Here is a 27,492-nt window from a genome sequence, read left to right on the forward strand (position 1 = left end):
CTGCTAGTGGCATCTGACTCAGATGATGAAAATGAACATGCGTCGGTCCACACTGCTTTGGATTGTTATCATCAGCATGGACGCATGTCCTCTGGAATGGTGGATGAAGCATGAAGGGACATGTGAATCTTTAGTGCATCTGGCATGTAAATATCTTGTGACGCCGGCTGCAACAGTGCCATGTGAACGAACGCCTGTTCTCACTTTCAGGTGACATTGTGAACAAGAAACATGCAGCATTATCTCCTGCAAACATAAACAAACTTGTTTGAGCGATTGTCTGAACAAGCAATAGAACTGAGTGGACTTGTAGGCACTAAAGTTTGATATTGTTTTATTTATGAATGCAGTTTTTTTTTTTAACATAATTCTATATTTGAAAGTTCAACTTTCATGATAAAGAGATTGCACTACAGTACTTATATTAGGTGAATTGAAAAATAGTGTTTCTTTTGTTTTTTACAGTGCAAATATTTGTAATAAAAAATAAATATAAAGTGAGTTCTATACACTTGGTATTCTGTGTTGTAATTGAAATCAATATATTTGAAAATGTAGAAAACATCCACAAATATTTAAATAAATTATATTCTATTATTATTTAATGGTGCAATTAATCACAATTAATTTTTTTAATTGCTTGGCAGCCCTAGCATAAAGTAAATAGATTGACTTCAGCAGAAGCCAAATTTGCTCTTTTTAGACTCAAACATCAGGAGAGAGAGCAGGAAAAATTCTTACATAGAGATTAAAAGTGAGAGGTCAAAGTCCTCAATAGTATCAATCAAATCAGAACAAGGGCGGGTTATTGCTAATCACAACGAGATCAATGATCAATTTTTGAAATTCCACCAGGCTCTTTACAATAATGATTTACCACCTGACTCTGAAGAACTGAATAATTTTGTTAAAACTCTTAACCTCCCACAAATCTCAGAAGAGCAGCAGGCCAGGCTGGCCTCTCCCTTGCAATCAGAGGAAATAATCAAGGCCAGGAAAGAAATGGGTCTCGGCAAGACCCTGAGCCCTGATTGTCTACTGATAGAATTCGATCAAAGTCTCAAAGAAATTCTGGTCCCTCAGCTGTTCTACATTTACAAAGATGCCTTAAAGAAATGTACATTACCTCCTACTATGAGGGAAGCACTAAATGCTGTACTAATTAAACCGGGTAAGGAAGCGCAAAAGCTATAGACTCATCTCTTTAGTCAATACTGATATATAAAAATACTTTCAAAAATATTGCCCAAGAGGCTTGAAAAAGTAACAAGTGATAAGGTTCACCCCAAATCAGGTGGGATTTATTAAAAAAGGCATGGTTCAGATAACACATCAGTTGATTTATATTATGGCATTCCATTAACATACTAGAAATTCCGATGCAATCATTTCACTCAATGCAGAGAAAGCCTTTGACAGAATGAACTAGCAATTTCTTACCCTGGATAAATTTGGCTTGGGAAAATCCTTTATTTCATGGGTATAGCTGTTATGTTTCAATCCCAACTCTCGTACCCTAACAAACAGTGTAATATTTCCCATCTTTGATCTGTTTCAGGGAAGTAGACAGAGATGCCCCCTCTCCCCACTCCCATTCAATCTAGCATTAGAACCACTTGCAGTACTAATTAGGGAACACCAAGATATTCAATGGATCAAATCAGGAACTCTGGCCAAACAAAAATCCTTCTATATGCAGATGACATCCTCCTATTTATTAAAAACCCAGGTCAATCTATTCCAAATATTACAAACAATAGATAACTGTGGTAAATTCTCTGGCTACAGGATTAATTGGGTAAGTCAGAAGCAATGAAGATCTCATTAGATCTAGCTGCAAGTAGCGCTCCTATAGGGACATTTAGATGGCATCAGACAAACCTCAGATAGCTTGGCATCTTGTTCCCTAAGGAAATTAAAAACATAGTCAAGGTTAACCTAGGCCCATTAATCATGCAGTCAGCAAACGATTTAAACAGATGGAAGGCACTACCCCTCTCCCTTCAGGTGGGCGGGCGAGGGGAGAGGGATGAATGCCCTTCCCAGGATACTTTTTATTCTGAATTCTCCCCTCCCTCCATATTCCTTTTATTTTACTGAAATCGACAACATGTTCAGGTCTTTCTTGTAGGTGCTGGTAACAAGCCCAGAACATCCTTACAAAGATTACAGCCCCGTCAATACAGGTTGGTTTAGATTTCCCAACTTCACACTTTATGATAAGGCAATAATTTTTAGCCAAGCTGCACAGTGGCTTGTTCTTCGTGCTGTACAGCCGCAGATTGGCTCCAGCAGGAGGCAGAATTGGTTGCTCCTTTACCCCTTTCCAATGCGGTGCACTTGGATTACTACAGATTCCCTAAAGAGCAATTACCAACGGTTGTGGCACCCAGAAATACTTGGCATGCTATTTTGAAATTTAAAGACCACCCCCCTTCTACATACCAAGGCCTCTACGTGAAGTAACTTGAAACTCTGTATAAAAAGGAAACTCCATCATTTGGCCAGATAGGATTAGGAAAGGGATTTTGACCATCAATCAATTTATTGAAAATGATACTTTCCTCCATTTTACAATATTAAAAAGAAGTTTTGGTCTAGAGATTAAGAAGTGGCAATGTAGCCAACTCAAAAATGCCATCTCCCACCTGTTTGGCTCCAATGCCTGAGCTACCCTGACCCACCTGAACTGCTTTAATTTCTCCAAATATTATCCAGATTACCAAGACCTATGGCAACACTATATATAAACTTGGCCAGCAAATTTGAATTAAACATGGATTCCCTAAAAAAGAAATGGAAGGAGGAACCAGACCAGTTATTCTCTGCTAATGGAAACAAATTTTAGCCAATGCTCTGAATTACTCTTTGAACCTGCATTTAAGATTAATCCAGCAGAAAATGGTGGCAGCATTGGACCTCTCTCTCTGTTCAAAACAGGTGCTGCTAAATCAGACAAATGCTGGCACTGTAATTCATCAGATGCTAACTTAACCCATATACTCTGGGAATGCTCCTATCCATGTATGTTTTGGGAAGAACTTAACTGCAGAGTTAATTTTTTCCTATTAAATACAATTGTGTTACAAGCTAAACATGTAGTACTACAAAAATGGAAATCCAAAAAGCAGCCAATAATTGAAGACTAGCGCACAGACATAATAAGCTTGGCGACCACAGAAAGGATTGTATACTGTAACAGAAATACCCAAGATAAAATTCTCAGATATGGGATGCTTTCCTGTAAGTATCTGAATGATCCTATTAACTACATGGGCCCCCTCCTCACCATCTCTATCCCCGTCTTCTGAATTTTGCTTCTACTCTTGACCTTATTTTAATAATTTTACTTTGACTAGTTGGATTTTTATAAACAAAGTTGTTTTTGTAAATTGTGTAATACAAATGATTTATAATTTAATTATTCAGATTATATATAATTAAATATTTCAGGTAATAGTTAAGATTAGGTAGCAAATGGTTAATATATTACAAGAAAATTTTTTATAGTTTGTATGTTTTTCTGTGTGTGGATATTTTAAAAATTTAATAACGAGTTAATAGAAAAAAACTAAAAATGTACATCTTGACTAAGTGACAACTAAGAATATGATCACTGCCAACAGGAATTTGAAGGGAGCAGACAGCAAGGAAGAAGAATGGTTCACTGTAAGCACAAGAGGGCATGAATTGGATTAATTGAATTCAGCTGACCCAAGAGGAAATTCAGGATGGCTATCAGGAGACATTTCCTAACTGCAAGGCCTATTAGATCACCCTTTGGAAATTACTGAAACTCCACTGCTTGTGACATTTAAAACTAGCCAGGGCAGTGGTATGGAGAATAAACTGTATGGAGAAATCTTGCATTAGCTGAGGAAGAAGGCAGACAAGATGTAACTTAATAGATTTCCTCCCCAGCCCTCCCAAGAATCTTCTCAGTTCCATGATTCTGTCTTCCATTCACAATAAGTTACTTGAACACAGAAATTTGATCTACTTTTAAATACTGTTGTACTGATGGTGATATATACTTAAGTCCACCTATCCAGTGAATTCTCCATTTCTTGTGACAATTTCCAGAAGATTAAAAAACAAACAAACCCAAGATTGAGTGCTCCCCCTGCTGGATCTGTGGCAATGGTTCAGTAACTATTCCCAGGACTATGCTTGATATCACACCCACACACACACACCCCTTAAGCTGAGCAAAAACAAGAGACCGGGGGTTGATAGGAGCGGGGGATGAAGTCACACTGGCACTTTCGTAGTTCTGATGTTCAAGGACAGCGATGACATACAGGCTACTGCAGAGCTCAGTGATCTTCCAAACAGAGCAATTAAATGATTAGCTTCTTTTAATCAAGAAGGGTTAGGGTACACACAAAATTTGGGTTGGAATGGATTACCATGATTAAATACTTGTTTAATGTGTATATAAAACACACTCATCACAGTCTCTGAGCACATATACAATACTTAAGTGACCCACATCTCTTGTTAACTAATGCTAACATTAAGACTCCCATGAAATAAGCCAAGTATATGCATCCTCCAGTCACATTTTTTCCAGGCAAAAGCTCTTTCACAACAGCTTGGGGAGAAAATAATCCAAGTTTCAGATCTGTCATAATCAAGAACAAAAATAGAGATCAGTCTGAAAAGAACACATGTCCTATTGCAGCATCTGAGACATCTCTTCATTCACCCGTTTCCTCGACAGCAGTAAAGAATACACAGCTTTTTGTGCTCCTCTGACAATATGCAAGGCAGACAGAGGCGGCACTAGGATTTTAGTTAAATAAATTCTGCTGACTGGCCTCACTGGCTTGTTTATTTCCATCTATGTACCCTGACTGAGACTTGGTGTGAGAAGTTCTCCTCAGGGCATCCTAAACCTCTCCCTTACTGAGGCAGAGAAATAACACAATGGCAGTTTAAACTGTGTCAGCTCCCAGCCACACTAATCTGCCCCCCTCACCAGCAGACTCCAGGAGACTCTGCCAGGCTTAATCTCTTTGCAGGTAACATTCAGTGAACCCCAGTTCCCCAGAGATCTGTCTCTGCAGTGTCCAGTCCATTCTCACTAGCCACTCACAGAAATGATTTAGTTTGCTTCCTTCAAAGAGATATCTTACACACCAGCACTCACCAAACACACACTCTTTACCTTAATATGACAGCACTGAGATATTCTTAGTTTTACTATAAACTAAGTTTATTAATAAATAGAACAGAGATTTAAGTGATACTAAGCAGAGAAAACAAGGAAATGGTTACAAACAAAACAAAACATACTTTTCAGTGTCCAAGACTCAATTTTAGCAAGCTATAATCTTTGTCTAAACAGCTTTCTCACTTACATCAAGCTACCAGCATCTCCAGCCCTTTCAGCAGGAGGAAGCAAAGTTAACAGAATCAGAGACTGATATCCCCTTTGTTCCCTATGTGATGGATAAATATGTCTTTTTGCTTTCCTTATATTTCCCAAAGTCTATGGTCGTTACCTGAAGAGCCAAGAAACCTTCCTGGTGGTTCAGACTCATGTGTCCCTTGATGTGCTCACCACGCTGTGTCCTCCACCACTTGTTAGCTTGATTGCTTTGTTTACCTTATATGTAAATGTACTTGCATTGTCATCTGCCTGTAATCAAGCCAGGCAGAACCACATTCCTTTGTCTAAGGCAGATTTGTTTATTCATTGCTTCCAAAACATATTTCAATAACTTATTTCCAGCATACATACATAACTCTCTATGCACAAACCGTACGTACGTTGCCCAATTATATTCATGACCAGTGTGTCACCAGTTTTTATATGATACCTTAAAAGACACTGTGGCTAAATATTCTGACCACAGTGTGTTGAGTGTGCCCTTCGCCAGTTAGCATAAAGGGACTCTTAGGGTCACACTTGGATTGATGCTTTCTTCACTCTTCTTCAGGAGTCATTTCCTATGCAACAAGGACATTAGATCTGGGTACGAAGTGTCAGAACCTTCCCAGTCTCGGCTGTCCCACACCACTTCCACTAGTGGAAAAATAAGATTTAAATCAAGGTCCATAGTGTAAAGTCCTGAGAGTTAACAACTGCCATCCCTGGCAGCAGCAAATTAACCCACATCTCCAGCAACATTCTTGTCCAGGTCTTGATTCCTTTTCAATGAACCATATTCTCAAGAGCAACAGAGAGATACTGCCATTATAGAACAATCCAGTCTCCTGACAGTAGCCAATGCCAGATGTACCACAGAAAAGGCATAAGCCTTCCATGATACAGAATGTTGTGCAAACTTATAACATGGGAGAAATATTTCCTGATTCCTGCTAGTCATCTGCTGATGCCCTAAAACAGGGTGCATTGATTTAAATCAGCAATTTAAGTCACCAAGTAGAAAGCCTCAATTTAAATTATCAACTTTAATCAACTTTTTTGTTTGTACTTCTCTTATTTTCTAAAGAAAGGTGCATTCTCAGTGGTTGATACAGCCATTAAAACACGCTGATTTACAACTAAATAGAGACTTTACACTATGTTCAGTATATCTTTTTGCTACCTAGGAGGGCGCACTATAGCTATGTGTGTTTATTTAAGCAAAACTTAAATATTTTCAGATTCTTATTATACATTTTTAGTATGTTAGAAAATAGTAAATGATACATTGCTTATTTACTAGATGCTTAACTTTTTGCTCATGATTTGTGTCAAGCTGCATTAGGATGGTAACTGGTTTAATTAAACAAACAGCATATACAATTTAAATAAATAAAACCTTAAATGTTTTGGATACATATCTTCTCTTATCAAAACAAGTTTCACATTTACAACCAAATGAGGTATTAAAGGAATAGAGGGATTAATTGTAGCCAGTGAATTAAGCTGGAGTATTTCAAGTCAGCCTGGGGAAATTTTCAAATATACCGAAGTGTAAGTGACTGGAGATTAAATTACTACTTGCCTTAGGCCTTGTCTACACTACACAGTTTTGTTGAGAAAAGTCAGCTTTTTGTTGACAAAACAGTGGATGTGTACTCACCAAAATGCTCCTCCTGCCAATGTAATTCCCCTGCTATGCTGACATAATAAAACCACCTCAACTAGAGGCTTATGTAGGTGTAGTTAAGTCGGTGTGGCTAAGGTGATGCAGTGTCTGCATTCCTTAGATCAGCTGTTAGCTGTCATTCTTGTCAATTTCATGGCGGAGCTTCAGGGGGCTTCCCCCCTGCTCCCAGCAGGGAATGGGGAGGTGAGAAGTCCCCAACAGCTTTCCTCCCACTCCTGGTGAGGAACGGGGAGGCGGCAACCTGTCCGGAGCCTGTGGGGTGGCCAGGCTCTCAGATCCCCACACTGCCCCTCTTATGTCGGTGGAAGTGCTCCTGGTGAAGACGCGCACCACCCATCCGAGAAGGGTAGTGTGGACATCAGCCATCACAGTAATTAATGCAGTGGCTGTACGTCGACCTAACATAGGTCGACTTATCTTTGTAGTGTAGAGATAGCCTAAGTCTCTTGAAAATGAGACAATCTGCTAAGTTACTTAGGCTGTCCTTCCAACTTCTTTTAAAACTAGTAAATTTTATGTCCCTCCATCTTCATTTTTATTCCTAGACTGGAAGAGAAAGACCATTTTTTCTTCTTTTTCAACTCCCAATCAATTTCAACGTTGAATGAATTAGTCCAAATGAAGAACATATTCTCTCTGTGCCTGCAAAAGAGGCTACTGGTGTCAAAAGCTGGTTTAGCACTTCAACAAACGCTGGCTCCAGGTGCTTAGCTAGTGCCTTCTACCAGTTCAGTGGTGTGACTTTCTTTAAAACATCAACAAACGTGTACTGCTTGAATGGTTCACTTCCAGCCCTGAAATTTATTACGGTTGGCAAGATTGATGGGTGATTATTCAATGCTCATGTCATAGCAGCATCTTCTTCAGCAGCTTGGCATCTACCTGGTACTTTCGGTTAAGAATACTGGCAAGAAAATGAGGTGGAGTAAGTGCTTGATCCATCCGATTATTTTACTGCCTAAAATTTAATTTTGGTGCTGGGTATTTCTTTTTTCAATATCTCAAAGTTCTTTCCAAATTTTAACAGCATTACCAATTCAGCAGCAATCTTTCTGTAGTTCGTCCAAGGCTATGAAAATAGGTTTCAGTATATTTATCATATCTTCTACATTTCCGTTTAGTCCGATGTTGAATACTCTGGCTTTGAGAGTTCCATTTATTTTGTCTCAATTTTCTTCACAAATTATCTTCAGAATAGGCTAGTTCTAAATAAACAGCTCAAAACAGTCAACCACTGACTTCCATCATACATCTTGAGTGAGAATTAATTTAAATACATCTATTCTCTTCAGTGAAGCTGGAGGAAAGTGGTTGTTATGGAAGCATTTCGCAACTTTAACTACTTTTTCCTTTATTCCTGCAGTTGTACTCAACTCTTTAGATAAAAGATGCATCAAATGAGCACTGCACACCCATATGTTATAAGTTTCAGGTTTCCATCACCATTTTCTAGATTTCTTCTCATTTTTGCTACATTTGCCTCATTGCCTGTGACAAAGCTACATACCTGACACTTGAATTTTTGTTCATAGTTTGTTATAGCTTTTACTGCCAGTTCTCTTAAGTATTCCGCGGCGTGGGCATTTCCTGTTGTATCAATTGTTTCTGTAAGAGACAACCCTATCTCTGTTATCACACAAGCACATATTATTGGAGCACTGTGTACGCTGTTCCACACATCAGGACTCAGATTAACGAATTTCCCCATCAATGTTTTTTGCACACTGTTCAATTTTCTTCTCCCAACAACCTTTCAGCAATGTCTGCTCTGCTAGATGGAGTGTACCATATTTGTAATGATTGAACCATGTCAATGAAATATTTGTTCTGAACAACATGAAAGGAAGAACTGTGCAATCTTTTCATTTATGGAGTCTTCCTGGAATTTGCTGGTCCTGATTGCAATTCATGCCTTTCTTAACTGGATTATGATGAAGAAAGCTTGTTTTGATGCAGTTAATTTACAGTCTGAAGTATGTTTAGTTGCAGTACTGCTGGTGGTATCAGCAGATGACTCTGATGATGTGGACATTGCAGATGATGGACATTCACAACTCCTTATGTCTAAGCAGGGACCCTGCAACAACAGGTAAAAAAGTCCCCCTCAGTCACTGGTTATTACTCAGGGCACTGCTTTAAAAAGATTGTAAATGAAAGATTTTCTCCTACTGCAGCTGACTGTACCACTGTTTAAATGGTATTTATTTCTAAACTCAGTTTTATAGGGCAAACAATTAGTAAATTATAAGGATAATCTTAATCTACTGTGACAAAGTTTCTCCTCTATCTTGGTGAGTCCTGCGCTTTTTGGAGGATTTTCTTGCCTTAGAGATTCACCATGTGGGTTGGGGAACAGCCCAGAGACCTTCCCCTCTGGTAGAACCCACAGTCCAGGTCAATTGGGAGGTTTGGGGGGAACCCAGTCCCACCCTCTACTCCAGGTTCCAGCTCAGGGCCCTGTGGACTGCAGCTGTCTAGAGTGCCTCCTGGAACAGCTGCACGACAGCTACAACTCCCTGGGCTACTTCCCCATGGCCTCCTCCCAACACCTTCTTTAGCCTCACCACAGGACCTTCCTCCTGATGTCTGTTAATGCTTATACTCCTCAGTCCTCCAGCAGCACGTCCTCTCACTCCCAGCTCCTTACACCCACACCTCACTAACTGGAGTGAGAGCCTTTTTATACCAGGTGTCCTGATTAGCCAGTCTGTCCTAATTGATTCTAGCCGCTTCTTCTTAATTGGCTCCAGGTGTCCTAATTAGCCTGCCTGTCTTAACTGGTTCCAGCAAGTTCCTGCTTGTTCTGGAACTGCCCGTTACCTTACCCAGGGAAAGGGGATCTACTTAATCTGGGACTAATATATCTGCCTTCTACCACTCTTCTGTAGCCATCTGGCCTGACCCTGTCACACTATTTAAACCCTTATCTCTAGCAACATACCAAACAACTTAGGGAAAAAACATATTTTAAATGTTAAAATTCATAAATGTCTAATAAAACTTTACTTTTAAAGAGGAAATCTTCACCTAGGATATTTGATTATACAGAGCAATAAAAATCCTTTCTAAAGTCCAGTAGTAATAGTAAAAATGTAATTGACACTCCCACAACAAACTAACATATCAGTTACATTTTGAACAAACATTTTGAAATTCATAAGTAATTCACCAAAACCACAAATTTATGACAATAATCTAAGTTATCATTATTAGCATAGTGAGACATGGAAGACAGCCCATAAAAATGGTGCAAAAATAAGTTTACTAACCAGCTGATCCAGATTGTTCAGGCACATCATCTTCAAAGTCACTGTCTTCTGAGGAGCAATTTTCATAATGTTTCACTCTGGCAACCAGGCCTTGCATCTCTGTTGCACCATTCACAGTTGCCATGAGTTACTTTTTTACCCAGAAGTACAGGAATTTCTTGAATATATTCCCAAATAGGTTCTTTTTTACAACTTGCAGCCATGGCAGTTTTTTCCCTTCCAGCTCCTAGGTGTTGAAATCAACACTAGAAGCTACATTCTAAAGAATGTTGCCCTTTCTTCCCAGTGTCCTGCTTTGACAAATGTTGCGCCTTTCTGGCTGCATATTCTGCTTCTTGTCTCTTGTTACATATCTCCTCTACCCCACTCCTACCCCAGAAAAACAAAAGAACTAACAACAATCTAAGACTTCTGGTAACATAACCTGTTGCACTGCAGTATTTTATTTGTTTAGAGACAGACAGGCAGGCAGTTGAGAAGTTAATGGATTTCTGTTTGTATCTGTCCATGTGCACATGTAAGAAGAGAGAGCAGGGCCATTTACCCGAAGTGCCCAGAACTGTCTAGAAGCAAGGGCTGGTAGTTATTGGGCAGAGCAGAGTATAAAATATTCATAGTTTGAGAACAGAGCTCAGGTGGGGAGAAGCTATAAAGTAGGAGCTTGAAACCACTCAGATGGGTTCAGTGGATGAGCCTGATGAGATACATGATGGTGTCTCCTGGAGTCAGAGGCTGGGACCAATGCCTGTGATAACTTTGTCAGTCTCTTCACTCAGTAGCACAGCCCCCGGATCCCCCACAGGATCAAGCCCTTAATACAGTACATGACTTACTTTGCCATATTAACCTCAAAAGTTAAATCCCCCCCCCCCAATTATTTCTTTATATAGAGAAGCAGTCTTTAACTCAAAGCTTTTGATAGCGGCTCATGGATTCAGCATATTAAATCTTCTATATTAAAAAGAAAAATAATTTAAACAAAAATCAAAAAATTAGATTTAAATAATTTTAAAAACCTTTAAGAAGAAGAAAAAAAGCATTGATTTTTATCAACCCTGCCTTGAAACATGAGAATTGACAGGGCTTGTAGTTATAACTGCAGAAGCAAGCCTCATTCCTATGAAGTCCTCTCTACATTAAGGAATTGAACAGCTGCCAGCAATAGGTTTTTCTGAACTGTTGTTCAGAAAACAGATTAAGTGACAGTATAGACAGAAGGTGTCACAGGAACTTGGCATCCAAGCATAAGTTTGGTATAAGTCCCAACCATGCTTTCTGTAACAGTGGTTTTGTACTATTTACATTAGCAGTTACATTGTTACTAGCACAGGTTCAAATGGAGCAATTGCTGACAGCTGCGGTTCAGTTGCCCAGTGTAAAAGGAGACTTAAGCATCTATCCCTTTTTTCAAACTCACTGCTGCTGGATCTTGAGACATAGGATAGTGAGCTCAACTGATCAGAGGGGGGAGAAAATGTGAGATAGACCTGGCAGCAGCAGCACCCTCCATCTAATGAGTAGACTCGGAAATTAAAGGAAAAGCTCTTGGGCTACTTACTGGTAGTGAGTGAAACCCAGGGTAGGTAAGTCAGCGTACTGCTCAGCAAAATCAGCCAGCCGGCTAATCACCGTGGCGAGCTGATGAGAGTGGGGGATGGGAGAAAACAGGCAGAGAGTCAGAAAAGGAATTGCAGTGTAGAGAGAAGTTACAAGCTAACCTTGAACTGTCTTGGTACAGTGCTGACCCATGCTTAAGCATGATAGTCATGGGGTACAGATTAAAAAGCATATAACACCTTAACTGGATCAATTTCTACAGCCACTAGGAGGCTTCATGTTTATTTGTCACTTGAGGTTGTATGCACAAGTTTTGCTCCCTATAAAACTTAGAGACACAGGAATGGTCACACCAGATTAGATCACAGGCCAGTCTAGTCTGTTTACCATCTCCACCAGCACCTGCTGGGCGAGTGGTTAACCATTTAGTTCTCTCTTTTTCAGGACTGGGACAAGTAAAACGAAGCCACTTCTGGCACAACAAACCCTCCCACTTCCATACAGCCCCTCAGGAAGCAAGAGGCCTTGGGGGAGGCTGGGGAGAGACAAGAGATCACATGGAGCTAAGGACTGCTCACCCACTCCACAGTAGTCAGCCACTTTTTCCTGGGTGTCTAAGTCCCAGAAGAACTCCACCTCACCAGCATCCACCCAGAGACCAACTAGGATAAACATCATTCACCCAGAGGCCATCAGCTGTGTCCACCTGCAGGATGCTGCGCACACGACCTCTCTCTCACCTTGGGCAGCAGCAGGTTGAACCCATCGCGGAGAACAATCAGGTCCTGGAAGGAACGAGTAAAGAAAGTTCAGTTCAACTCAGCTTGAGAGCCACCTGCTCACTCCCCTTTCTCGTTTGTGGGGGGGAGAAGTTCTAGCCTCTCTGAACACACAGCTGCCATGGATAATTAAACTGCTCTTCCCTCCCTCTCTAAGAAAGAGCCTCTCCATTTCTCATCCTAAAACTCACACTTTCCTGAATCAAAATGCTGTATCAGAGGGACCTTCTTTAAGCCAAGGAGGACTGGATATTTGTCAGGGCCCATCAATGTCATTGCTTCTATATCAGCCAGAAGGGGTCCTGCAAAGCAACATGAATCCTATTCAAACCCTCTTGGGTGGAAATCATGCTTTTGTAGAATTCCTAGTGCCCCAAGGGAATGAGACTAAATCCTACTCGCCCCACATGAAAGTGCAGGCACTACTTGCCACAGATCTACAGGGCTGTTTCAAGACTTCACTTCAAAAAGGCTGGCTGGCCTGGTAGAGCTTTCCTTTACCCTTCTCTGACGCAATCAAATATAGCTGAGTCCAAATGGTATGGGAAAAGCAGCTACCAAGCCCAGGCAAAATGCAGGACTGCCACAGGAGAAGAGCAAAAGTGCACTACGAGGTCTCGTCGAACAAAAGGAACAACAGTGGTTATGATGAGTTTGGGAGGGGTCGGGGAAGACAGCAACATGCTGGGGAATAACACTATTTTGTATTAGATTTGTACAGGCCACCCCGCAACCCTTGACAGAAGCAAATACTGAAGAGCAGGACATTATGTGGGGGGGGTTTATACAAGTTTCTTATCCATTCTATTGACCCTGAATAGCTCTTCTCCTATTGGAACAATCCAGATTTTCCATATAACAATTGAAAGCTCATGATCTGCATATGTCAAAAGTGGCCTTGATTTCTCAAATCAGTGAACTGGTGACCAACTGGCATGACCAACAGAGGTCTCAGACTTTTTTTCTTTGCGCAACACACATGATTGTGAATTTCCCTAGTTTAAAGCAACAGATGACACACAAGTGGGGCTTAGTAAGTGCTGCTGCTTGAGGATGGATCTTGCTTCATGCCAAAAAGAGTGCAGCATTGCTCTGCAGCTGTCAGTGTGTTTAGGAGAACTAGAACTCCAGCCAGCACTGACTAAAATAGTCTCTAGTGGGATTGGGACGGGGGAATTAGCTCCAGAAGTAAAATTAAATTAAAAACTTTCAAAAAATTCTATTTGGAGATTTTATTTTTAAAAGTAAGTTTATTTTAAATGATCAAGAGAGCAGCATTTAGTGGGTTCGGTGCAGCTCTCTAGAGAACAAACTCAGTATTATTTTACCGTGTTATCGCCCACATAGCAGGAAGTGGCTCCAAGATGAATGATAGCAGCAGCTTTTGGACAACAGTGGGCAAAAGTATGCACGTGAGCCATCACATCATGACGCAACCTCTTCTCCTCCTCAGCTGCCATCTTGAAGTCTATGTTATCCAGGTTTGCTTCCATCTCTTGGATTTGCTCATTTGTGATAGGCAGTCCCAGTGACTGAAGGGGAAAAAGAAAGCAAACACAAAAAAAGCTATCTCCCTCTGACAGAAAGAACCCAAACCAGATGGAGACAGAAGCAACACACACTTTAGGCCTATATAACTCCTCTTGGATTATTGTCAATTAGAGATTCTTGTGAGTAAAAGGCCACACTATGGGACTGTTGTAGCAAATGATTTAGTTCAGGGGTTCTCAAACTTTTTCAATAGGGTAGCCTATATATTAGCGTCTCTTGGTCACCATTCCCCTCCGAAACACAATTACATAACATCCTTGTGACAATAGCAGCAATTGCTTTAATGGAAAGGCACTTTCAGGAAAGTAATGTATTAGAGCTTCTCTTAACACAGTTTAGTGGCTGGAAAGGAGAAGCACCACCATGTGAACTTGCCAGCAAAACTCTGCAGACCATCAGTTGTCCACAGTTTGGGAACCTTTGCTTTAAGTAAGTACCAAACCCTCTATTTTCTGTTGCTTGTAAATTTCTGAAATTTTTTCCTTCATAGACCTCATCTTAGCTCAAAACTAAAATGTCTCGGAAGTTGGGGTAAATCAATTCAGTCACTTCGCTTAGACAAGTGAGGTAAACAGCACACATTTTCCACTTGAAAAAAATATCGCTACACGTCCCTGTCCCCCCCGCCCTTAATTTACGTAAAACTGGAGTAGCAGATTTCAGACTGGCAAACTGTTAGTATTCCATGCGGAACAGCCACTAGGCTGTGCTTAAAAAAATATGGAAGTCATTTTAGAGGGACAGCTACTTAAAAAAATTACACTTGTTTGAAAAGTTATTTTACCTACTATGTTTTACGAGTAATACCTTAGAATACTATAGTTTAAAGATGTATAATTAGGCAGTTGGATTCCCATTCTGTTTGTGTGCATCTTTCATACAGCAACAGGGGAAAATTAAAATGGGAAAATGTAATAAACCACAAGAGAGTTAGCAGGAACCCACAAAACTCACTAGCTGGCAAGTTGATAACATTCCTTTAAAGTTAAAGGTTTAAAGCTAGGTATTTGCACATGCGCATAAGTAATTGTGTGTTTCAATTGTGCAAAAGTGCATGTCCCACAGTCTGAACTGGCAGATGGTATTTTGCTATATTCCTTATTGTCTGGTCTACACAATTATGCTTTTGTACAAATCTCACAAACATGGAATTGTGTAAGTTATCAAGGTCAAGAAGATACCGTATACACTCGATCATAAGCCGGTTCGTTTATAAGCCGACCCCCGCAAGATGGATAAGTAAAAATGGAAATTTTTTATGACCCCGTTCATAAGCCGACCCTATAATTTAGGGGTCGGCAAACTTTGGCTCCTGGCCCATCAGGATAAGCCGCTGGTGGTCCGAGATGGTTTGTTTACCTCGAGCGTCCGCAGGCCCCCCTGCTTTGGAGGCAGGGGGGAGAGCAGCGTGGCCAGAAGTGGAGAGACTCTGGCCCCGCCTCTTCCCTTCTGTCTCTGTGCTGCCTCTCCTTGCTCCCTCTGTTGGGGGGAGGGGCTGTGTCCCACTCTCCCTCTCTATACCCGTTCATAAGCCGACCCCCTTCTCTCGTACTTCCCTTTTTTACTAAAAAAATTCGGCTTATGAATGAGTATATACGGTAGTTTCTCCTAATTTAACAGTACTTCCATTTTTATGCAAAATGGCACCTGCTGGCACGGTCCTGCAGCCCTCTCCTTTTGGTGAGAAAATTAATGCAACAAAATACACTGAATTCTCAACGTCAGTGCTGGATTAAACACATCTCAGGATAATCAAAAGATAAGGATTTGAGACCAACAATAACTCAGCCCCACTGCTCAGGCACTGTCTTTTTAGTTCAGTGGTTTTCAACCTTTCCCATCTGGGACCCAAAATCCATCCACAGATTGGAACTCATCCAAATCCCACAACTCTTTGGGGCAGCAAAAGATTGTGGACCTGGAATCACAGCAAGAACTCACAGCTGGTTTGCATGGAGGCACTAAACAGAGACGTCGGAGTGTTAGGAGGAGTTGCTGGTAGTGGATGATGCTCCGCCTGAGGATGCATCAAGCTCTGCACCTGGTGAAGGACTGAGAGGAAGGAAAGGACTGCAGTGGGAGAGCTGGGACAGGACAGAAATGGATCTGTGGCAGGGCAGCAGCAGGGAAGGAAGGAAATAACTTGGCATTACTTTAAGTCAAAGTTGCAGAAACTGTCGGAAGCCTGCATCCCAAAAAAAGGGAAAAAATTCATAAGGAAGGGATGCAAACCAAGCTGGATGAGCAAGGATCTTAAACAGGTTATTAGGAGAAAGCAGAAGCCTACAAAGAATGGAAGATGGGATGGATCAGCAGGGAAAGATACCTGCTGAAGGTCAGAAAGTATAGAGAAAAAGTGAGAACTACCAAAAGCCAAGCAAAGGAAATTAAACCTACAGTAAAAGGTTCTATAGCCATATAAATAAAAAGAAAACAAAGAAAGAAGTGGGACTGGCTAAACACTGAGGATGGGGTGGAGATTACAGATAATCTAGGCCTGGCCCAACACAATATTTTGCCTCAGTTTTTAATAAGGGTAATGAGGATTTTAGGAGTAGTAGCAGGGTGACTAATGGAAATGAGGATATGGAAGTAGAAATTGCCACATCTGAGGTGGAAGTCAAACTCAAACAATTTAATGGGACTTGTCATAACTATAAAGGGTACAACCCTCCTGTATACAATACTATAAAATCCCTCCTGGCCAGAGGCACCAAAATCCTTTTACCTGTAAAGGGTTAAGAAGCTCAGGTAACCTGGCTGACACCTGACCCAAAGGACCAATAAGGGGACAAGATACTTTCAAATCTTGTTTGTGCTCTTGTTTTCGGGGGTGTTCGCTCTTGAGACTAAGAGGGACCGGATATCAATCCATGCTCGCCAAATCTTTCTGAACAAGTCTCTCATATTTCAAACTTGTAAGTAATAGCCAGGCAAGGCGTATTAGTTTATCTTTGTTTTTCTCAACTTGTGAATGTTCCCTTTGCTAGAGGGAGGTTTATCCCTGTTTTGCTGTAACTTTGAAACTAAGGCTAGAGGGGGTTCCTCTGGGCTCTTTGAATCTGATTACCCTGTGACTTGAGAACTAGCTAAATAGGGAACTACAACAGGTCATACGAAAGGTGAACTGTCAGGCTGGAGTGGAGCTCTTCAGGGATCGGTCTTGGGAGCAATTTTATTTAACATTTTTATTAATAACCTTGGCACAAAAAATGGAAGTGTGCTAATAAAATTTGCAGATAACACAAAGTTTGAAGGAATTGCCAATATGGAGGACCACCAGAATATCATACAAGAAGATCTAGACGACCTTGAATATTGGCGTAATAGAAATGGGATGAAACAGGGCCGCCGAGAGGATTCAGGGGGCCTGGGGTCTTCGGCGGCGGGTCCTGGTGTGGAAGGACCCCCCGCCGCCACCACAGACTGGGAGCAGAAGCAGCTCCGGGGGCCCAGGCCCCGCGAGAGTTTTCCGGGGCCCCCGGAGCGAGTGACGGACCCCGCTCCAGGGGCCCCGAAAAACTCTCGTGGGGGCCCCTGCGGGGACCGGGGCAAATTGGGAAGTGTTAGTACCATTATACAAAGCACTGAGACCTCATCTGGAATACTGTGTGCAATTCTGGTCTCCTGTGTTTAAGAAAGATGAATTCAAACTGGAACAGGTACAGAGAAGAGTTACTAGGATGATCAGAGAAATGGAAATCTACCTTATGAGACGAGACTCAAAGACCTTGGCTTGTTTAAGCTAACCAAAAGAAGGCTGAGGGGAGATATAGTTGCTCTCTCTAAATACATCAGAGGGATAAATATCAGGGAGGGAAAGGAGTTATTTAAATACCAATGTTGACACAAGAACAAATGGATATAAACTGGCCATTGACAAGTTTAAGTTTGAAATTAGATGAAAGTTTCTAACCATCAGAAGAGTAAACTTCTGGGACAGGCTTCCACGGGCATCAGTGGGGGCAAAAAACCGAACTGGCTTCAAGACTGAGCTTGATGATGGTATGCTGAGACTGCCTACAATGGCACGAAGCTGACCTGCAACTGCTAGGTGCAAATATCTCCAGTGGCCGGTGATGGGACACTAGATGGGGAGGACTCAGTTACTACAGAGAATTCTTTCCCAGGTGTCTGGCTGGTGGGTCTTGCCCCCATGCTCAGGGTCTAACTGACTGCCATATTTGGGGTCAGGAAGGAATTTTCCTCCAGGTCAGATTGGCTGAGATCCTTGGAGGGGGAGGGGTTGCCTTCCTCTGCATCAAGGGGCACAGATCACTTGCAGGCTTAAACTAATGTAACTGGTGGATTCTCTGTAACTTGAAGTCTTTAAATCATGATTTGAGGACTTCAATAAATTAACCAGATGTTCTGAGTCTATTACAGCAGTGGGTGGGTGAGGTTCTGTGGCCTGCAATGAGCAGGAGGTCAAATTAATTAACACGAAGGTCCCTTCTGGCCTTAAAGTCTATGAAAGAGGTTCTTCAGCCCTGCTTGGTTTCTAGAACTCCTGATTTTGTTGCGTATTTGTTGTTTCTCAACCCTAGGGTGTAACCTAGAGGACTGAAGCTTGCAATGCACTTTTGAGCCATTTCCCATGGATTGTGAAACTATATTTGACATAACAGATTATGCCCTTAACTTTCTATCTTGTTACACACAGTACCTTATTTGCAACCTAGCAGATGTAACTCAGATGTAGAAGCCTTAATTTTTGAATCAACTGACTTTTGTTCATTGAAAATCTCAAGATTAATGTAATTTTTTTGCATTTAACAAATATGAACGTCAGAAAACTCCAATGGCACACAGCATTTTAAAAGCGGTTTTCTTTCCAGGAGGAGCAATCCAACTGGCTGAAGTGTTTTGAGATATGGGGATTTATTATTATTGCACCCAGAGGGGAGAGCTGGTGAGACAGAGGGATTTCCTGGAGAACCCATTTGCTAATTACTACCAAAATGGAACTAAAAACAATATGCTTCAGGAAGGGCAATAGCACCTTGAGTATCCAGACCCAACAAGAAAGTCACTTGGCCACACAGTGCTGTCACCAAGACATATGGCTACATGGCCATAACTCTGCATAGCACATAGATAATTCTGTAAGCAATATGATGTAATAATAAGCTAATATCACTGGTGTATTTTACTCTACTAGGGAAGGAACACTGCTATTCAAGTCTCAACTCCAGAAATAGTTATAGGAAAGATCCATCCAACAGACTCTTGTGCTCATAAATGTCTGACCCATGTGGAAAAGCCAGTCATGGCATGAGAGCAGAGATAGCCCCACAGAGAGGAGAGAACCGAACCTCAGGAAACAGTTACAATTGCTACAAAAAAGCACTCAAGATAAGGGCAGTGCCATGTCAAACACTGCTGTTGCACACCCACAAACATCATGATACCTCTCCCCCATGGCTCTGCAGCAGTACAGATGGTGTCATGGGGAGGTGGACACATGGCAGCTTACGTCGACCTAGCTGTGCATGGGTCTATACTTAAATTTTGCTCCCACCAGCGTAATTGCTCCGCTATGCCAACTTAACACCACCTCTCCAACCAGTGTAGAGTCAAGATCGATGTAGTTTGGTCAATGCAGTGTCAGTGCAGACACTTATTACTTACATCAACTGTTACTGGCCTCCAGGAGCTGTCCCATAATGCCCCCCAGGGACTGCTCTGGTCACTGTTGTGAACTCTGCTGCCCAGGGGCTCAATGGACAGGAAGCCACCCATGGCCTTTAAAGCCCTGACAATTTTTGAAATTCCTTTTCCTGGTTGCCTGGCTTGGTGAGCACACCTAGCAGCTCTCCACTGTTGTGTGCAACCACCCATGCCGGCTATACGCTGCAGATGCACTCCTGGCTGGAGTACACAAGTGGTGTTGAATCTCCTGGGTCCGTGGGGAGAAGAGGCTGTGCAGACACAGCTCCAATCTAGCTGTAGAAACGTCAACATCTATGAGCAGATTGCTCAAGGCATGGAGAAGGGCTACAAGAGGGACCATCAGTAGTGCTGCATGAAAGCCAATGAGCTGCAGCAGGCATACAGAAGACAAGGGAGGCTAACAATTTATCTGGTGCGGAGCCACAGAGCTGACTCTTTTACAAAGAGCTGCATGCCTTCCTTGGTGGAGACCCCAAGAGGTCCATGGATACTTTGGAGGAGCCTAAGTCAGAGGCCCCCCTGCTATGAACAGCAAGGAGGAGGAGGTGGTCGAGGAAGAGAAGGAGTCTGGGAGACACGCAACTGGAGGTCCGAACTGCGCAGCAAGCCAGGACATGTTTTTGATTCCAGCCAGTCCCAACAGTTGAGCACGGGCAAGATCGATGCAGGGGAAGGAGCCTGTGGTAAGTATGCAATCCGCTTTGAAATTACAGGGATGGAACCTGCAAAGTAGCAGGACACAACTGTTGATTTACTCTTTTACACTTGTGGTAGAAGAGTTAGTGAAACAACCAAGAGAGTTGTGTTGTTATCTGCTTTTCATTCCCCTCTAGAATTAGGTGGTGGTGGTGGGCAGGGGCCACGCAGAGCAGTTTTTTTATGTGCAGTGAGATGTTCCATGAATCCTATGTAGGTCTCTCGATGAAACTTTCATGGAGGTACTCTGCAATCCTCTGCTGAATGTTTCCGGGGAGGGACGACTTATTTCTTCCGCTGAGGTAGGACACTTTCCCACCCACTCAGCAATTACTTCAGCAGGCACCATTGCAGTACACAGGCTACCAGCATATAGGCCCAGGTGGCACTGAGACACCAGCAGCAGCTGTTGCTCTCTCTGCCTCTGTTATCCTCAGGAATGAGATATCAGATAAAATCACCCCTGCTGGTGGAAAATGGTGCCAGTATTCAGTTCCATTGCCCTATACAACCCCACCCCCTCCCTCCTGAGGGCCATACTCACCTGGCTGGTGCTGTGATTGGAGAAGTGAGAATGCAGTGCTTACAACTTGTGGGGATCAAAGGGTGTGAGTTCAGTATCCTAAGGTTTGATTTCTGTTGTGAATATACTGACAAAGGTACCCTGGTGTGTTGTGTCTGCAGCTGCTGGTACTGTGGCCTTCAGAGGCTTTGTCTACACTGGAATTTCATTGTCGTTCAGGGGTGTTAAAAAACAACACCCCCCCCCCGAACGACAAAAGTTTACCAATTAAAAGTGCAGGTGTGAACAGCACTTTGTTGGCAGGAGAGCGACAAAGCTGCTGCCATTTGTGGGGGGTGGAAGTTTTTTGTTGGCAGGAGAGCTTTCTCCTGCCGACAAACAGCAGCTACACTGCGCGCCTTTTAAAAGCACGGCTGTGGCGGCACAACCGTGTCACTAAAAGTGAGGTAGTGTAGACAAAGCCAGAGTCTCCCCCTCCACACCTACAGAACATCTAAGCCAGATAAGGAGGAAAAGGAAGAGGACTCAGGATGACATGTTCCAGAAGATGCTGCAAGCCTGTGCTGCATCAGAGAACGAGACCAGGGCCTGGAGGATGACAGCATGGAGAAGGAAAGAGTGGAGAGGAGGAAGGCCCAGGAGTCCAAGCAGGACAAGGAGAGGGAGATGCATCGGGACATAATGGGGCTTCAAAGGCAGCAAACAGACCTGCTGCAGACGCTGGTAGACCTGCTGCAATCTCTGGTAGACCTGCATGTCCAAGAATCCCAGGCTCACCTCCATCTGCAACCCATACACAACTCAACGTTGGGACCACCTTACAATACCCCTCAACATTCCACATGGCATCAGGGACGCTGCACTACCCCTACCAATCCAATTTGGGGAACATTAAAGACAATCACAGCTGCACATGCACCGAATTGTGAAAGACACGGTTGGTGTATGTGTACCTGACTGTTCTTTCCCCTTCATAAGTTGTGTTCCCTTAATAAATTAAATTCTATAAAGTTCTACTTTTTTTCCCCCTGGTTCATGCTGCAGAATAAAATTCTGTTTTCTGGAACATAAATCAACTTTATTAGTTCACAACATATGCTGGCTTGTGCTGAACATGTCTGACACCCACCAATTTACTGTTACTTCATTTTGTCACAGAACCCACATCATTCTCAGACAATATTAATAGATGCATTGGCAATGTTCTACTACTACACACACAGCACTCACTACAAGATTCATACCGGGCTGCAAAAGAGCAAGGCCAGGTAGAGCAACACACACTACTCTGGCCCCCATTAAAATGGTCTTTCAAAGCCTCCCTGAGCCATACAGCTCTGTGCTGAGCTCTTCTTATAACCCTTGTATCTGGCTGTTCAAATTCAGCAGACAGCCATTCACTCCACCTCCGCCCTCCACCCTGGGGTAAACTTTTCCCCCTTTGCTTCACAGATATTATGCAGCACACAGCTGGAAGCTATAACCATTGGGATATTTTTTTCCACTGAGGTCTAATCTTTTAAGTAGACAATGCCTGTGACCCTTCAAACGACTAAAGACACGTTCAACTGTCATTCTGCAGCTGCTGAGCCTGAAGCTGAAGCGCTCCTAGGTGCTGACAAGGTGGCTGGTGTATGGTTTCATGAACCATGTTAGCAAAGGGTAGGCTGGGTCCTTGGAATCATTATTGGCATTTTAACATTCCCAACGGTAGTATGCTGGTGGGGAGAAAGTCCTTGCTTGGAGCTTTCTGAACAGGCCTGTGTTCTTAAAGATCACACTTCACTTCCGCATCAGTTGTCTCCTGTTATAGGCACCTAACTAGAAATACTGCACATCTCCCATGATGGAGTGCAGAGGAAATTGCTTGTGATTGTGTCTAACAGTCTGCGACTGACAAATGACCGAGCTAACAAGTGCTGAGTGTAGCTTACTCCCACGCCACTTCCAGTCCAGGACTGACATCATAAGGCTGTAACTCCTCAGGAATGTGAACACATGGATAAAAATAACAGTCTCCCTCCTCCCAGTGGGGCCAGAATACTCAAGATATCACAGGACAGAACTCCTACTCACTGGAAACAAAATTCTATTTTGAGAGGGCAGAAGAAAAAGGGAGAGCTGGCAGAGAGAAAGGAAGACAGGGAAACCCATAAGCACAAGGTTTGGGAGTCCTCCAATTTAAACAAAACACCCTGCAGATATACACTACACAGTAAAAGTAACATACGTTAAATCACTTTTTAAAGTAGCACTCGGTCATATGACCAAACTGACATTGCTGTACAGTAACACAAGAAGTCAACAGAAGTAAGAGCCTGTAACAGTGTCAATTTAACTAAAATCACATTTGATTAAAAAATAAAAATAATGCACTAAACATAAAATAATCCATCTTTGCAGCAGTCATTGCTGCCGTTCTAAATTAAACTCACTACTTTCAAGCTTCCTATATTCTGAAAGAATGCTTAAATTAATTTCAAATTGGATTAAATAATTTCACAATCAACTGTTTATTGCTGAGTAGTATTATAAATAGACAAACTTAAATAACATTTTTGCCATCTCCAGCAGACATCTCCATTGTGGTACGTTATGGTTATCCTTTTAGTGTTTTCCTCAGAAAGTGATTCCCTCTTGTCTGTAAGTAGATTTTTATATTTACTATAGCTTCTTGCTGTGTCTAGAGAGCTGATGGAGGAAGATGTAAGGTAGGGCAACCTCTGCTACTCAAGGCACTTGTCCCTTCACACCCTTCCAGTAAGCACAAAGATCCAGTGGATCTGGGATGGGCTCATTTTGAGTGTTGCACAGAAACACAAGCCATTGGTTCACACAGTTCTGGTGAGGAGTGGGCAAAAGGTGGTAGCTTGCTGTACTGATCAATGTTTTGTTGCATGGCTGGAATCTGCCTGTCAATACACATCTTTTGCTGGATGGACATCCAGAGGGGAGCGACAAAAATGGTTAAAAGTCTAGAAAACATGACCCATGCGGAGACTGAAAAAATTGGGTTTGTGTAGTCTGGAGAAAAGAAGACTGAGGGGGACACACATGAAAACAGTCTTAAAGTACGTAAAAGGTTGTTATAAAGAGGAAGGTGATAAATTGTTCTCCTTAACCACCGAGGACAGGTCAAGAACTAACGGGCTTAAATTGAAGCAAGGGAGATTTAGGTTAGACGTTAGGAAAAACTTCCTAATTGTAAGGGTAGTTAAGCACTGGAACAAATTATGTAGGGAGATTGTGCAATCTCAGGGTACGTCTACACTTACCTCCGGGTCCGACGGCAGGCAATCGATGTTCTGGGATCGATTTATCACGTCTTGTCTAGACGCGATAAATCGATCCCGGAAGTGCTCGCCATCGACGCCGGTACTCCAGCTCAGCGAGAGGAGTACGTGGCATCGACGGGGGAGCCTTCCTGCCGCGTCTGGACCCGCGGTAAGTTCGGACTAAGGTACTTCGAATTCAGCTACGTTATTAACGTAGCTGAATTTGCGTACCTTAGTCCGAAGTGGGGGGGTAATGTGGACCAGGCCTCAGTCATTTAAGGTTTTTAAGAACCGATTAGACAAATACCTGTCAGGGATGGTCTAGATCAGGGGTTCTCAAACTGTGGGTCGGGACACCAAACTGAGTCGGAACCCCATTTAAATGGGGTTGCCAAGGCTGGTGTTAGACTTGCTGGGGCCTAGGGCCGAAGCCAAAGCCTGGGCCCCACCGCCCTGGGAAGGGGGGCTAAGGTTACATGCCCCCTGCCCAGGACAGACACCCTTGGGCTTTAGCTTTGTCCCCACCTCCCGCCCAGGGTGGCAGGGCTACAGTGGGCTTGGGTTTCAGTCCCCCATCCTGGGGTCATGTAGTAATTTTTGTCAGAAGGGGGGGAATGGTGCAATGAAGTTTGAGAACCGCTGGTCTAGATAATACTTAGTCCTGCCTCAGTGCAGAGAACGGGAATAGGTGACCTACTGAAGTCCCTTTCGGTCCTACATTTTTATGATGATTTAATGTCTTGGCTCTCTGCAAATCCATTCAGCACAGTCTGTCTTTTCCAACCACTCCCCCTCATGGTTACTAGGAAAAAGCCTGGAGTAAGTCTCCTCTTCCTTCAATTTCTACGTTCTAAGTGCTTGTTTGTTCTTTCAATTTCACTGTACTACTGTGTATGTATCAGGCAATGTGGCAAGCACTCCTGGAATGAGCATTCTGTTCAATCTGCCCAAGATTAGTCTAATCCCAGAAATATGGGCTCCATAAGAGCCATTGGCTGAGGATCACTTTAATGACTGCAGATGGCACAGATTTACACCAAGGTGAGGACACTTTAAACATTAGAATATTCCAGGTCAGCCAAGTCCCCTGGCAGGCAAGCAGCTCACAAATGGAAGAAGGGCTCAGAAGATAAAACCCTTTCTTCCTTCCATAAGAACTGTTTACAGTAGCTTTATGAAACTCACTTCACAGAGGAATGGAGAGTTCAAGGGGAGTGTAGGTAAAACAAAAAGTTACAGCTTGGTAGCCTGGTCAATAACCTCTTTTCTGAAATGGCACCATGCTGCATTACAGAGGATGACCTGCACAGAACTACATATGAAGTTAGGCTTGTGCCCTTTTTTGCTTTTTTTAAATTATGTATATAGGTGGCCTGAAAGATGTTTTTTTTTTTGCTTATGTTTTTCTCTGCTTAGCTTAGAAACGTCAAGAATAATCAGGTCTCCCTGCTCTTGCTGGAGAACCCATGAGAGGTCGCAAGGATGTTTATTGTGAGCTCTAACATAATAACTGATACGGTGAAGATGCTGCATCTTTGATAAAGGCTTCCTTTAAACTAAAATGCTAGTCATCAAAATTAAGTAGATGTTAAAAATATGTTAAACGGTCCAAATAAAAATCTCTTCTCCCTTGCTCAAGTAATGTCATTGTTCACTAGCTCTTCGGTTATCAAAGACTCTCCCTGCCTAGATTTCTAATGAAAAATATCAGCAGAAAAAAAACTTTCAGGCCTTCTTTATACAGCATAAAGATGCAAAATGGGGCACAAATCCATTTCTCCCCCTTCTCACTTTGCAGATCACCTTAGCAGCAGACTGTACACTGAAGAGCAAAAGAACGGGAGGAGTGTAAGGATCAATCTTGGGTTTTAATCTGGGTGGGCAATGTACTTTAACTGAGACACATATGATGTACTACATTAACTTTCGCCAATACCTCTGTAGTTTATTATGACAAAGAAGGATTTGAACTTCAGCCACTAGCTTCCTGCATGAGTTTTGTGCACAATCAGACCTAGCAGGAAAGTTATAGTGAAGGTGAAGAAAGCAACCTCTGGAAACCAGAATCTGTCTTCTCTCCTTGCACCCTTCCCAGTCAGCCAAGGTCTCCTTTGTGGTACCTTCTCTTTTCCTCAGGTTGGGATCCCATTTCCCCCCTTGCCAAAATCAGCTACAGCGTTAGCACCCCCCCTCCCATTTCCTCTTTCTTAATCCCATCCCTCAAGATGGGGAGATTCTGCCCTCTTTGTCTCTAACCCAGCTCCAAAGCATGGGACAAGCGGACACCCCCTACCACCCCGGTTAGGAGTGTGGCTGGGCTTTCCCCCTTCCTCGCCCCCCTTTCAGGGAACTCCAATCCCGCTGCTGCTGCTGCTAAAGGGCGAGGGCAGCCAGGAGCCCTCCACGTGCCGCATGGCCCCGCCCCCGGCAGCAGGGTCTGGCGAGCAGTCAGCAGCGCCGGCTCCGCCACAGGGCCCCCGGGGCAGTCCCCGAACCGCCGCGTGCCTCAGTTTCCCCCTCTGTCAAACGCGCGTCCCTCCCCCGGCGAGGACCTGGCAGGTGCTTCTGCACCCTCAGCAGTGGGGCGGGGCCCGTGGGATCCCCCCACAGCGCGCGGGGCAGAGGTCCCGGCGCCGGTCTCGGTCTCACCCCACCGGTACCTTCTCCGCCTGGGCCAGGTAGAGCCAGAGCCGCCGCCACGTGCCGAACTTCCTCCTCTCGCTGAAGTTGAAGCCCATCTCGGGGCTGGCGTAGCGCGACACCAGCGGCGAGCGGTAGCGGCCGAACACGTCCTCCTCCGCGCCGGGCGCCGCCATGGCCCGAGCGAGCAGCGCGCGGCAGGACAACCTCCACGGGAATCGCGCGCGCCGGCCGCACGTCAGGCTCGTGAAAGAGCGCGAGAGCCGCCCCGTGTGGAATTCGGCAGGAGGTCGGGAGGATAGAGCGTGGCCGCGCTGACCGTCGTAAAACAGTCTCGTCCTCCTCCGAGCGTGAAATACGGCAGGAGGTTAGTGCGGCAGAGGGAGGCGCGTCCCATTTTACTAACCAGGCGGCCCGGCTGAGGGTGGGTCCTGGGGCGCGGCCGGAGAGGGGAGACAGGCCCCG

The 27,492-nt window shown here is 43.4% G+C and overlaps 1 protein-coding gene across 1 annotated transcript in view; it reads right to left on the reverse strand.

Moving 5' to 3' along the window:
• Window positions 1-27,254, reverse strand: part of ADSL (adenylosuccinate lyase) — a 43,037-nt gene extending 15,783 nt beyond the window's left edge. Inside the window, exons 1-4 of the mRNA XM_024200400.3 lie at window positions 27,048-27,254; window positions 13,998-14,201; window positions 12,631-12,675; window positions 11,892-11,971 (exon numbers count right to left, since the gene is read on the reverse strand). Coding sequence (XP_024056168.2) covers window positions 11,892-11,971; window positions 12,631-12,675; window positions 13,998-14,201; window positions 27,048-27,203 — 485 coding nt within the window. The 5' untranslated portion in view covers window positions 27,204-27,254. The remainder of the gene's footprint in view (window positions 1-11,891; window positions 11,972-12,630; window positions 12,676-13,997; window positions 14,202-27,047) is intronic.
• Window positions 27,255-27,492: the final 238 nt, after the last annotated feature.

The sequence above is a fragment of the Terrapene carolina genome, unplaced genomic scaffold, assembly GCF_002925995.2.
Source record: "Terrapene carolina triunguis isolate 2854851 unplaced genomic scaffold, T_m_triunguis-2.0 Scaffold247, whole genome shotgun sequence".
NCBI lineage: Eukaryota > Metazoa > Chordata > Testudines > Emydidae > Terrapene > Terrapene triunguis.